The 14,173-nt window shown below is 39.6% G+C and overlaps 1 protein-coding gene across 3 annotated transcripts in view; it reads right to left on the reverse strand.

The window, feature by feature from the left end:
* The window catches only part of TACC2 (transforming acidic coiled-coil containing protein 2), a 137,500-nt gene that overhangs the window by 38,139 nt on the left and 85,188 nt on the right, over positions 1-14,173 (reverse strand). For all 3 annotated transcript variants that reach the window (XM_042787749.1, XM_042787741.1, XM_042787736.1), the window contains exons 7-8: positions 9,424-9,581; positions 552-1,869 (exon numbers count right to left, since the gene is read on the reverse strand). In XM_042787749.1, the coding sequence (XP_042643683.1) occupies positions 552-1,869; positions 9,424-9,581 (1,476 nt within the window). The remainder of the gene's footprint in view (positions 1-551; positions 1,870-9,423; positions 9,582-14,173) is intronic.

Consider the following 14,173-nt stretch of genomic DNA (forward strand, 5'->3'; position numbering starts at 1 on the left):
TTAGTCCTGTATTTTTAAAAATATATTTCAGTACTGCAGTTTTCTGTTTCAGGTTATTTTCTTTTAAATGCTGTAAGTCACTGGATAAAACCATCTTCCTGCTGTGTGCAATAGGAGATTTGTCACTGACTTACTATTTCCCACCCCACTCTCAAAAACTATGAGTCATAAAACAGTCTTTACTGGTGTGAATACTTTGATCATCTTAAACAGGATCAGATTCCCAAGATGAGGTCACAGAGAATTTGGCACAAAATTGATAAAATTGGGACTTAATTGAATTCAAGGCTACACCAAGGCCCAAAACTTCAAAAATCCAGTGGCCTAATCTAGCTTGATGAGGCCCCGGTTGTCCCCTTTGGTTTGGAAACATCAAGCTGTTGAGGAAACAGGCTGAGCACACACAGACCCCCAGAATCAGTCCAGTTGTGTGGCTACCAACACTCAACGTCATCTTCCTTTCTCTATTCAAATATAAACCAGGTATGACTGTGCTAAGGGGCAGGAATGTGCTGCTTCTAATTTAGAAATATCTATGCCCTTTAACTTACGTTTTTAGTGGCGTCTTCTTCTTTTTTGCAGGTTTATTTAAGTTGTCTCCTTCAGTTCCATTTGTTTCATTGGCACTGGCTGGTATCTCAAAAGAAGCTGGAGATTTAGAGGGCGAGCTGGCTATCTTAGAAGACTTGAAAGGGTCAATAGAGTCCTCACACATGTCTGGCTCAAAACTGTACGTTTGCTGAGGCAGTTTGGGCGATTCTTGCATTTTTGTACTAGATGAGAACGGGTTAAAATTGGGATCATCCCACTTGTCAATATCAAAAGTGTAAGAGCCTTTTGTGATAGGGATTTCGTTTGGATCAGTGGGTGACTTGGTTGGTGTGGTTGGAGCATTGTCAAGCTTTTCCACTGACTTTTTAGTCTTTGGCCTCCGTAGCGGCATTTTAGCACCAGGCTTTTTACCTGCTTTTTTGGGAGGAGGAGTACTCTCCTGCTGGTCTTCACTCACCCCTTTTTCTTCAGAATAATCAAACTCCAGCCTCACCGCAATGCCTTTGACCGGAGGGTCCTCTTGTCCTCCAGTGTCAGGCGGAGTCACCTCCACAGCCTCTGGTGCCGTTGTAAGAGGTAGTGTTTTCTTATTGGCAGGGGGAGAGTTTTGTACTTTGCTGCCTCCGGTGCTAAATGCACTAATCCCTTCAAAACTGTCTGGATCCAAAGGGTGGGATCCTTCAGGCACAGGCAGAGCCTCCTGTTTCTCAGCAGAGATTTTAGAAGGTTCAGTACATTCGGGCTTTACTGAGTCAGCCTTCACTTCAGATACTGCTTTATCCTCACCTGGGGCACAAGCTGCTTGGCCAAGGTCAGATGGTTCTTGCGGTGTTTCCTTCACTGGTGGAGCATCCAGAGATTTTTTTGCTGACTGCTTCTTTTTTAAGGAAGCTGGTCTGGACTTCTTTGTTCTCTTAAGGGTACTAGAAGCACTACTTGAACCAGTACCGTACACATCTGCTGCCGGCGCTAATGTCTCACTGTTGCCAAGGTAAGATGCTCCATCAAAATCACTAGCTTGCAAGCTAAGAGATCGAGACAATGTAGATTTGGAAACTGGGACTGAATCAGTAGATTTTCTTCGAACATTCACTTTGGGGTCACGATTCTTCGATTCTGGAGAGCTTGGTCCTAAGGCATGGAGAGAATCAACCAACTCAATGTTATCGAAGTCCAAGTTGTAAGTTCCACTGCTGGCTATTGGCTTGTCCTCATCGAAGACGGTGGAAAAAGAATGTGAAGGGGGACGGAAGGGGCTTTCTTCAGCTGATTCACTGTGTGACACATCTGTTACAGGTACAGTTTCTGAACATAATCCTGTGGGAACAAACAGAAAACTCAGTGAATTTTAAACACGTTTTTAAAACTGGAGCTTAACAAATTTCACTATAACCTAATATTGCTAGAAGTGAAAAAAATGAAGCGTTAAAATCATACAAACAGGCTAAGAAATGATTAAAGGACATAAAAACCAAAGTGATATTTCCAATATATGAACTAGATTAGGGGAAAAAAATAGTTCTGTTCTCCCCAGGAAAGGATTCAAGACAAATTTAATGAAAACACAAAATATGCATTTGCTATAGCCTTTAGAGCATCTCTTCTAAACTAATTATCACTTAGTTGAAGAGATGGATATTACTATAACATGCTAAATACGCCAAATACCAGAAAAGCTGTACATCAAGCACTTTATTACTCACATTTTCTACTATTATAAAATGAGTTCACAGAATTATGTCAGAGCTCTTATGCAGTAAATTCCCTGTAAATTAACAAGTGCTTCAGCAATTACGTGTTGATCTTGTTTTGTTTCGCATGTGCTATTTTTACCAATTTCCCAGAGGAACATGGCTTCCTCTCCACAACCCATCAATGCTGCTGCTCTCTCTGCCCCAAGCAGTCAATACACTCCATTTTGACCTCGTAATTCAAAGTTTATAATGAGACATGAATCACTGAGAATTTCATATGAAATAAATTGTGGTAAAGGTAAGAAAATTAGGCAATTAGAGTACTGTACAAATACTCTCAGTTGAAAATCTTTCTTTAAAAAGACTACTAGAAGCTACCTACAAAATATTTAAAACCAATTTCTCCAAGTTCTAGCTCATCAGCAAAAAGATATTTTTAGAGAGAGAATTACGTGCTAAAACTGCTAAACTGATCAGCTTTTCATTGTAATTAAAGATTTGCTTATTGAATAGAATCCTAAAAAGATTTCTAGATGTCTCTTGACTTGGGATATAACAACTATATTGTACAAAGTAGCAAAACATACAGTGTATATTGAAAAGAGAGAAGATATATAGATAGGAAAGGATTAAGGTGATGTTACTACCAGCTCATGAAAGTTCATTACTAAAATGTTTTGCAAAAACATGGTTTGTTGCTGCTGTCATTGTACTGATCCCTATTCTCACTGTAGGAACCTCCACCTATGTGTGTGTGCTCCAGCCCAGGTACTGCAGCCCTGGAAATCTCTCTCCAGCTCACAGTTCAAGCCGGGGTAAGCCCGTTGCTCTGATCTCTTCACTGATATGTACTGGAGCAAAATGCCCCAGTGGTTCCTATTGAAGCAACACAGCATTCTTTGTGTTGTCATTTTTTTTAATTATGCAATTATAAAGAAAAATGGTCAAACAAAAATGAATGCTTTTCTCAACCTTAAATGATTTCAGAGAAACTTCTACACGTCTTTTTCATCCTACTGTTGACATGTGTTAAAAAGTAATTCCCATTTGCCCAGCTATGTTCATTAAATTTGTTCATAAAAGCAATACAGACAGAGAATCAATAATTAGTTTCAGTTAGAAGCTACAAATGGATTAAGAGCAGGAAAACGCAGTTTTTCTCTGCTTCAGAGGAAATTTTATGTCTGCATAGAGATTACAAGAATTATTATTTATGGATGTAGAGGACAAAAAAGATAGAATGAAATCGGACACGTTTCCCAAAGCAGTGCCTTAGAGTGGCACCATGCATTTCCAAAGATTGTCAAAGGAATGACAGCTACACAGTTTCTTTTTTAGGGCTGTGGACGCTTACTGAGCTACACCAATTAAAATAATATTTTAATGTGTTTTTCTGCTAAATGAATGCTAAAAATGTGGCGGTAGTTCAGGACAGTTTATTTTTCGCCTTAATCTCCACTGGGCAGGGCTTGGTTTCAGGCTGGCTGACAGGTCATTAATTAGAGTTGATTTGCCAGCTGAGCTGGTGCTCGCTTCACACACACATCACTTTCTGACAGTGATGGGACTTTCTGCTAAGGGGCCTCAAAGAATGCCATAAAACTCCAGCACTAGACTGATTGTACATTTTACACTGAAAGGGGAATGGAAGACACTTAACGGAAATACATTACAATGAACACTCACGTAGCTCTAATATGTCAGCAGAGTACAAATGTAGGTCAGCATGAAATAAAAGGGGGATCTGAACAAGAAATCTTCTGCAATTATGTGCTGTTTTCATTCCAGCAGGCGCCAACGGCCTCAACAGGATTGAGGCCCCTTGTTCAAAGTCAGTACAAACATGCATTTAAACAAAATAAAATAAAATAGAAGAAACCCAATGCCCTGCAGGACTTGGACTGTAAATGACAGGCGTGGTAAAGCTGAGGTTAGAGATGTATCACAGCAGCAAAGAGAGCGTACAAGGCTTCCCAGCTACTCAAAGCAAAACAGCATTCAAATTTGGTGTGCTCCACATAGTGCAGAGCTTTAATTTTCTTTAATTGCTTATTTCAAAACTTCCTCTTAATCAAATCCTTTACTTATAGATTTCTGCTGAGTGTCGCTCAACTTGCTACTGTGATATTTTTATTGTCTCTTTATGAAACAATACATGAAACTGTCTCTGAAAACATGGCTTTTGGTAGAACCGAAATGCTGCTGTTACTCTTCTGGCATTACAACAGAATTGGCTCAGTACTAGGAAGAGCAGAAATGCTGGTGAAGAAAATATGAACGGTACTCACAATGGCAAACAGCACGGCTTTATTACTACAAACAGATACGAAGACCATGCTTTCCTGACATTAACAGTATATCCAGAGAGCAGTGCTATTTGTTCGTTTACACCACAGAATTAAGCAAATCAGTATTACTAATTGCAGTATTTTATTAAAATACAATTTGATTGCAAAGAAACATACTACAAGTTATGAAAATTAAGGCAGGACTTGCCCTAGAGAGAAGCCATGTTTTAAATAAGATTGATGCCTTTTATTGCCACTGACAGTCACCCACAGCATTACACTGGTAAGAGCTGCCCACAGGTAGATATTTTTATAAAGCATTCCAAGAACATGAATGGTAGTAGGGAAACTTACGTTGCCATAAAAAACAGGGAATCCCAAAAAAAACCCTCCCATTTCATTCATTAAAAAGACAAGGTCCAAGTTCTGCTCCTTCCACAAGGGAATTTTTCTGATTTCAAAGAATTTTTGCTCAGATCAGGTATGAAAAACAATCCCAAAATCAAAACCAACAATAAAAATCCCAGATTTCTTGTATCCAGGTGATGAGACCTCTAAATGAGAGGTGACATGTGTAATGTTCCGCATTTTCACCTGTCACCTATTATGGCAGAAGCAAAAGTTGCTAGAAAGATATTATAAGGCTGCGTTAATAAACAAAACCAATTTCTGTTGTATCAACAAAAAGGAACCAAAAGTATCAAAAAATGTTTCTAGACAACTACATGAATCTTTTTTTTGTACATTACAATATACCAAGATTTTGGGGGCACTTCGGATGCTAGTAAAGCTTCACTGTCCCACAAGAACACCCAGGTAGACATATATCTCGCTTAACTCAGCCTTCTTTAAATAAAGATCCATAAATGATCTGAACAGTAACAAATCCCACGCATGTGCTCCGAACTGTCCACTGATGAGGATATAAAATTTTAATTCAGTTGCTACCACTGCTTTATACTGAATATGAAAAGATAGGAAGCATTTGTAGGTTTAGATCAGGATGGGTGTTAGGATTTACATCTTTTTACAGCCTCAGGTAAGAAATACAGAAACTTGGCGACAGGAGTTGCACATGGAGCTACAGAAGTAGCCAAGGCAAGGGCAGACTTGTTTGATTTTGATGCAGTATCACCAATCTCTTCCTCACCTGCGGAGCCTTCCCCGCTCGGAGCTCTGCAGTACCAGCGGGACAGGACGCAGCACCCCGGGGCATCCCCTACCACGGCGCAGGTGCTGTGCTCTCCCAGGATGTGTTCACAAAAAGAAGTATTTCCAGAAACTTTGGAGGCAACTTCAGATTCATTTTAAAGATATTTTAAAGAAGAAAATGAATTATCTGCACCAGCTATGAGCTTACTGAACCTAAATCTGAACTATTTATTTACAAATAATGAAAATATATTAAGTACTTCCAGCTATTTTAAAATATTTTTCCCCTTAAATTACAATAAATTCTTCTAGTGGTGGAGCTGTACTAGGACAGTTGAGCATTTTGTTCTTTGTATCTCTAAAATAAAGGGAAATCCAATAGGCTGAAAATAGAAGGCCTTGACAGTGCTGAGCTGGAAACAAAATTAAACACTATTTTGAAAGGCGTAGAAACAAAATTTAACCAGATCTAATAAATCAAATATGGAAAAAATTAAATTCTAATTCTGTTTTCTAGAGAAAAACAAAAATAAAACCTTGGAACGTGCATGCAGCATGCACTCACATACTCCATTATAATGAAATAATTCAGAAGACGAGTACACTTTGCCTATAGCATAAAGGAATTGGAATTACCTAATACTGGAAATTTTGAAACACAGTTTATTTCAAGTTCCTGCCTGTTATAAGAAGTCTTTGAAGTTACAAAATCAATTCAAAATGCTATTTTAAAAATTACTTTTTAAATACTTTTGACATTTATTCTGAGAAAAAACTTTGGATATAAAGTTTATTTTCAATTTTTCTGTGTTAGGCTTCAAGAGGAAAAACACTGAAGAATGTTTTCCATCCTAAAAATCTGGTTTGTTTTTCTCTGGGTCGTCATCTCTCCGCTGGAAAGCCTGACCTCAATTTCCCTGCCACAAAAAGGACCTGAATATAGGTCTCCCATATGGTGGTCAGCAGGCTGTAATGCATAGAGGGGACTCCAGCTCTCCCATCTCACCTGGGCATATACTCTGAATTCATTAGTTAATTGGGGAAGGTGGCAGAGGGGCAGAAGAAATGCCCCTGCGTAGGCAAAAATTCCTGGCCAGAAACAGGGGGTATTGGGGAGAAAGAGCTTGGGGCACCTTCTGGTGCTCAGATGGCTGGAACAAGGGACAAGAGGACACTGCTATGAGAAGCTGATGAGACAGGCAACAATAATCTAAAATACTACCAAATAATAGACAAAAAAAGCTAATACAAAGCATCCTCAAAGTCATTTGCCTTGAGACCATAACCCACATTCCCCACAATAAACAAAGTATTTACGGAGGAATGGAAGGGCTCATTAGAGACACGTTTTGGGGCTCAGAGGTAGTCTCCATACGTGCTCTGTTACTCCTCTTCCCCTCCAGACTCGCCCGCAGACTGACCCCCCTCTTCTGCTGGTGGACTGGAGCCATGCAGCAGGTTTTACCCCAGCAGGAGCTGGCACAAACCCAGGATGAGTCTAGCTATATTTCATTTTCATCATATTTATTAAGCTAGTGTGGAAGTCAACCTAATTAAACACTCTCCTCTTGGCTTTCCAGCAGTGGGGTCCAGCTGTTGCGCTAATGATACCATGCAGCACAACTGCAGCCGTCTGCATAAGTAATTATTGTCAGATATAGAGGAAATAATCCTTTAAACACTTACTAGGCTTCCTCCTTCCATCCAAACACACGGTCCGTCACCAACTTTGTGTAGGAGACAAAGCCATGCAGTTGGTGAACCAGAAACCCAGCTGGACGTCGCTGCCTCTCCCTGCGTCCGTGCCAGGCTCTCCGCTTGCCCGTATTCCTTACTCCTCTTTTATTGAAACCTAATTATTTAGCTGTATGGTACCAATGAGGAACTCTGCTTCAACTGCCCATAACCCCCCGAGGAAGGGACTCATTCTCTTTGTGTGCAGCCACATGCATAGCCTATGAGGTAAGTAAACTACAATATAACAGTTACTCAAGTGGTTTACAAACTACAAAACTTTTAACTGTTCGCATTTCTGAAGAAGCGTGCAAACACCTAAGCTATGGTCTTAGTATTATTCATTTCTTCTAAAGATTTCCAAAACAAATGAATGCTTTGTGTGGTCCTCCTACATTTGAATATTTTCTGCATTACACATCTTCCCTCCCTCACATAAATCACCCTGTTGTACAACTTAATTTTGCATGATTTTGGAATGCTGAACATAGCTCTGTTCGTTTGTGGTAACTTGCCTCCCATGGACAAATCTTATTTGCAAATGAAACGTTTTTATGTCTGCCATCCAACGGCCTTCAATAATAGTTCACACTGGCTGTGAACAGATATATTCAGTTTCTCACCTTTCTTCAGAAATATCTGAAAGAAAGGAGCAGCAGATCTGGGATGTATGGGGAAAAGAATCACATGTGCCAGGGAAGCACATGTGTAATCAAGGGTTTGAAGATAATCTACTGCAATAATTAAAAACACACTCCAATCCTGTTTAGCATATGCGTTCTTTTGTTCTCTTGGCACTTATTTTGTAATCATTAGATTGAAAAAGATTAGAAAAAGGAAAGAAGATGGAGAATGAGTCATGTTGTTTGCTACAGTGAAGAGGGAACTGTAACAGCAGAAAGAAAAAAGTGGCAGGATGTCTCAGTATTTCATTTTTATTTTGTGGAATCAGTTTGTTGGGCATCTTTCTAGTTTCTTATAAACTTGTACCATAAATCATGATCTTAAAGAGCATTCCTTGATGTATAACTCCCAGAAATGCTTTAGGTATCTCAAGCCATTTGCAAGACTTAACCTGTCACTTTCCTGAAGGTTTAAATCCAAGCTGGACAGTCTTTCTAATACACACATCAGCCTTGGACATTCCTTTGCCCACTGCTAACAGAGCCACGTCTAGAGTGGAAACGGAAGCTTTAAAACACTTCCTGGCAATGCTATACATCTTTCCAAATGAAATACACGTGAGTTTTAGTCTGCTGAAAGTAAAATCACCGTTATATGATTTAGCCAGGTAATCAAGACGACTTGACTTTCAGATGGGAAAAAAAGCAGCATAATGGGGAATTCAATCTTAAACTGTTGAGCTGTCATCTGACAGCCCAAACAAAGCTATTTGGGGCTAATAGAGTGTTTTCTACTCCCTCATATTCCATTGCTCAATTTGAAGAACAAATAGCAGTTTTCAGGAAGAAAGAATTTCTTTGTTTTTTAAAACATGATACGGCATTTTAAAGGTTGTTTTCCCAGTATGTACCAATTTTTACGTATGTATATTTTATATACATTCACGCATACTCCCATGATTCCCCCAATAAATTTAATATTTCTACTTTTTGTTCACCTCCTGTTTCAAGTGACAATACATTTAAAAATAACATTTTGTTAATTCTCACAGTTAACAGTGCTCAGGCACCTGCATCTGTATCTCATACCTCCTTTTTTCTACTCCTCTGACTCTGTAAAGATCCTACAAAATGTTTGATTCAAAAGGTAGGAAGATTTTTCTAGAAAGTTCCTCATTTCTTTAATATTTATCAAACGTTATGGACAGATCCTCCAATACTTTACGCCAGAAGGCGACAGGGTTTTTCTTCCCAGCATGGATAATGCCCAGCATACACTAACTAATCTTCCAGAAGACATTTTATTAGCATCAATTCTTTGCCTGTGCTTACACAAACACCTCCCTCGGTAACCCCTCCCACGCTTTCCATGCTCATTACCTGTTTCTTCCAACGGCAGCTGGGGTTTTACTTCTTGTTCTGCTACGTCTGCTACAACTACTGCTGCTGCTGCCGGGGGTGGCTGCGGAGGTGAAGGTGGTGCCTTTACCGGTGTAGTGGACTCCGGGGTCTCAAATGCTTCTTCAGAGTCAGAGCTCCTGGTTAAAATCAAACGAGAGACTAGTGAGCGGAGTGAAGACTGATGTTTGCAGGTCATACTGGGAAATGCAGGGCTTCCTGAGCTGATGGCACAGACCTCAGCCATCAGGCTACATCAGCATTTCCCAAAGGAGATTTTACATTGCAGTATGGTTTCCAGATCAGAATATCATCGCTACCGTCTTCTCCCTATATAAGTATTTATGTCACTTAAGGCTTCTTTGTGTTACAAAAGTGGGCACACACTTGGAAATAAATCTGTCTTGCAAAGTCTGCTTTTCCAGTGTGAAGGTAGCTCAACCACACAGACAACACTGACACCTGTGTTAGTCTCTAAAACTCTCATTGGCACAAATGTACCTAAATTAATCAATCAATCAATCAATAAATAAGGTCTTCTCAAGAGAACGTCATAGCTTCATCAAAAAAACCATCTAAAATAGCATCAAATTTCTACAGGTAAGAAGTAGACACGGTGATAGCTGAGATGCAGCAAATCCTTGTGCATCCTTCTCCCAGGGAATTACTATATTCTAATTTTACCAGAATTTTACCATAGTCCTTTTCAAACAGTAAGTGTATGGCTTTGTTACACAAGGTAAGACAACCTGTAAAATGCACAGAGTCCTGGTATTATCGATAATCCTTTTGTAGCACTGTGTGTTCCCAGAGACACAAAAACCATAGGGACCACAATGGGTTGGTGCCAGCCCAGCGAGGAAACAGCAGCACCCAAAATTAAATGTAAGTTTGAAAGGCAGCAACTGTACAAAATGATGGGTAACCTAAGCATTAAGTGAAGAACTAAACCCTACAAAGACACACCATTTGCTCTTACAGGAGTACAGCCTTAGGAAACCGTCCCTCTAGATCTGAAAACTATAGATCTTACTTGTTCTTAAACCCAACTGAGACCAAATTTTAGCTTTTAAACATTTCTTCTTGAAGCCTTTTTTTGGGAGCAAGGAATGCAGTAACAATGGTGTTACATTCAATATGCACTGAACATACATTCAATATATGATCAATAAACATTTCTGTTGGTCAGATGCCATTTTTTACTGCTAGACTTTAATAAAGTGAATTGAATATGACAGTCTCCTAAAGGACAGGACTGATTTGCCTATTTCCAGTGATTCTGTGCATGGCTGTAGTCTCCACTGCTCCTCATGGCTGTCCACACTCTGCACGCCAGTGCAACGGGGACAAAATTTGCCATGAAATGAAACCATTTCACCCCCCCAGAAGCACTCTAAAAGCCATCCTGAATCAAGGACTCCTCTCATTTTGTTCAAGATAAAAGATAACTCCGAGCTGCCAGATTCTGTTTCGTTTCTTGAAGCTTACGATTATTATAAGCAGCTCGATGTCAGGAGAAGTGCAAGTACAGGATTTGCATCTGCTTATATTTGCCTAAATCTATTTCAGCACGAAGCCTTCGTCGAGCTGGGGAAGAAAAGACGACGCTGTCACCCCTGACAGCTTGAGGAGCTCAGCGGACCCAATTCTCCCTGGCTGCCTCTGCAGAATCCCCGTGAGAGCTCCCACCTCCTCGCATGCCCTGGCCCAGCACCTAACTCCATCTCCCCTGTCTCATCACCTCTACTCCTGTGCAGAGCAAAAGGATTTCTAGTAGCTAATAACTTTGGATGTTTGCATTACTCATGGGGTTTTTGGAGACTTTTTTTTTTTTTCCTCCTCAAGCTTATGTCACTGCTTGGGGAACTGCTCAAAAATAGCGTGCCTGGCTTTTGATTATATCTATTGCTGCAGCTCCTCAAAATACCTTCTTTGTGTTGTTGCTTAAACCATACTCATTCATCAGACCACAGAACAGTCAAATTGGAAGAAATAGGCGGCAGCATTTTAAATTATATCCCTTCAAAGATGCACCATATTTTAAATTCAAAATATTTTAAGCTTAAGGACAGTTGCAAACAAACAGCTTCTGTAAATAAAGCTTCACAATAGGTATTCAACAAAATAACGCTTTCTCTTCCTTCCACCAAGCTGGTTCAGGAAACTTTTGATTTGAAGAATCAGAGAAACAGAGTTCTGTGATATTTTCTCAGTACAGAAATGTTTCTTGTGTCATAAAAATAAATCTAGAAAGTTATCATCTAAACCAACAAAATGAAAGGTAATTCACCTCTCAGGCTTTCATATAATTCTGCACTGTGCTGTACTTAATGCTTTACTCTCTTCATTTTGAACCTGAAGTGTTGCTCTGTAATACTGAAACAGTAACAGTTGCACACCTTTAGACCCCTTTTTTACAAACTATCTGTACAGCACATGTAACATATGCAGTAAATATACAGACATATGTAATGTAACTGAAATTGTAAAAAGTCTCTATTTTCATATCCTACTCATATTTGTAACTGATTTGTTAAAACTGGCTAGATGGTGTGGTTCTATGTCTTCCTTTATTTAAAGGATGGAAAGACTCTGTGCATGTTTATCTGTTTAAATGAACTACCTTTGTTTACTTGGTCTCCTCCTTGGATTAGGTGGGAATAAGCATTTGAAGTAAAGAGAAATGCCTGTTCTTTTTTGTTCACTGTATGAGCTTCCAAGCTGGAGAACCTCCAAGTCCTTGGACAGACAGTTGTGGTGCCTGAGCTCCAGCACAAGGCTTTGTTTTGCTAATGTTTAATAATCCCCACAAGATTCTCATGCAATACTCCTAATTTTCAGCTGCACCCCTCCATAAGCAGAAGTATAATCAAGTAAAGAACTGTCTTAACCGTAATCCAAATGCTGCTGAGTTTGTTATAAGAAGCAATCGTGCTGACAAAATATGGTATTTAACAAAGAAAGATGAAGGGAAGCTGAACACCAGAAAGACATTCTTTGTCATATCCTGGGATCTGAGAGAGCACAAAGCCTGGAAGCACATGCCAGGACTACGCTACAAGGTCTACACTACATATATTTTGAAAAATTAGATACTGTGCTCAGTTTTCCTTAGTGAAAATATGGATAGTCTCTCTTGCATGGGATATATTTTTTTTTTAAGACTACAGTCCTACTTTCAAACCGTAAAAAAAAATTTTCCCAGAACAACAGGATTTCCTGTAAAAAGGAAATTACATATTTCAGCCAGTTCTATTCATAATGTCTTTTCTCTGAGAAATACAGAAATACAGGGAATACACAGAAGAAAAGAAATAATGCTGCTGCAAGCTTTGTGCTGTAAACCAGATTGCCAAATTGTGATATGCCGTGAGAATCGGCACCAATTCAAAGCTGCACAAGGAGCAGTCACCACAGATCCAGCTGCAGGCAGGCTCTCACGGAAGGAAGAGCCTTTCTATCATCCAGAATATTATTCTGAAGCTCCAGCCAAGGGTGAAGCAGGAGGAGATGGGACGCATGGGTTTTAGGGATGGAGAATGCATTTGCTAGACCCAGCTTATAACGTTGTGGAGTTGAGTCTGCAGGACTAGTTTGTGAGGTAGTGATGAAGTAAAAGTAAAGTAAAAGCTACAGGAAGGAACATACATTCATGCAGCCGTTTAGCCAGCTTGGGAAATTATAACATGCGCCATATCTTTCCATATGTATCCTTCGGGTTTTGTACATAACAGGCAAAAAAGGTATGATTGTAGAAGCTACAATATGATTAGTTGATAGTAATAGAGTACAAAATGACTAGAAATATTCTTTCAGTCCAGCTTTTTCATCTCCCTTCTCGAAAGATAGCCAGTAAACAGTAAATCTAACGCATAGAGATGGAGAAGAGAAGCAGGGAGAACCAAGAAATACAAAAATCATACTAGAACAATACAACTCTGGCAACACTGCATCAACGTGTGGAGAAGGAGCACTCCCACTCTCATCTGGAAACTTTGAGGTCTTACCCTCCCTGTTACATAAATCTCCGGAGAAAATACTGAAGGAAGTCACTAAGGCTGATTTTTCTTCACCTTTGGCCCTGAGGAAATCTAGCCTCATAAGTTACATTGCCTTTTTTTGTAAATCACAGATGCTTATAATTTTAAGTCCTCCTCTATTTCAGAATGAAAAGTTGCCTTTTTGTCACTGTAGCTGGAAAGCACTCAGGAAGCAAGAATGAGATTTCTTCATTCCGCTGCTTCTTCTCACTGCCTGTCCTGTTCAGGCACAAGAGCCATTAAAATGAGGTCATCCTAGCTGTCACTTGGAGACTTGATTCATTAAAAAGTAGTTTGCAACAGTGCTGTTGCCTTCAGCCGCATCAGGAACCCTGCCATCTGTCTCAGGTTCTTCTAATATTTATACTAAAGCAGTATAACCAGTGCAAGTGTGCACTATGGGTTTATTTCACAGGAATGAAGTGGGTGTCTGATATATAAAAGAACCTTAAAAGCAGGGTGTTGACACAAGGGCTGAGGTCGGCAGCAACACTTCCTATGAAGGGGGATAAGGGAGCAAATCTGGAACCAGTATGTGCTGAGGGAGCTCCACAGGCTTTCGTAGAATTACTTAAAGTCAAATCTATATAGAGTTTTTGTTGAGCGTATAGCCTGCTTCAGGAAAAAAAAAAAAAAAAAAAAAAAGCAAAAAACATGCCTAACTACTTTATGGAACACTGATCTATTGGTGT

The sequence above is a fragment of the Tyto alba genome, unplaced genomic scaffold (genome assembly GCF_018691265.1).
Source record: "Tyto alba isolate M040663 unplaced genomic scaffold, T.alba_DEE_v4.0 Super-Scaffold_1, whole genome shotgun sequence".
Lineage (NCBI taxonomy): Eukaryota > Metazoa > Chordata > Aves > Strigiformes > Tytonidae > Tyto > Tyto alba.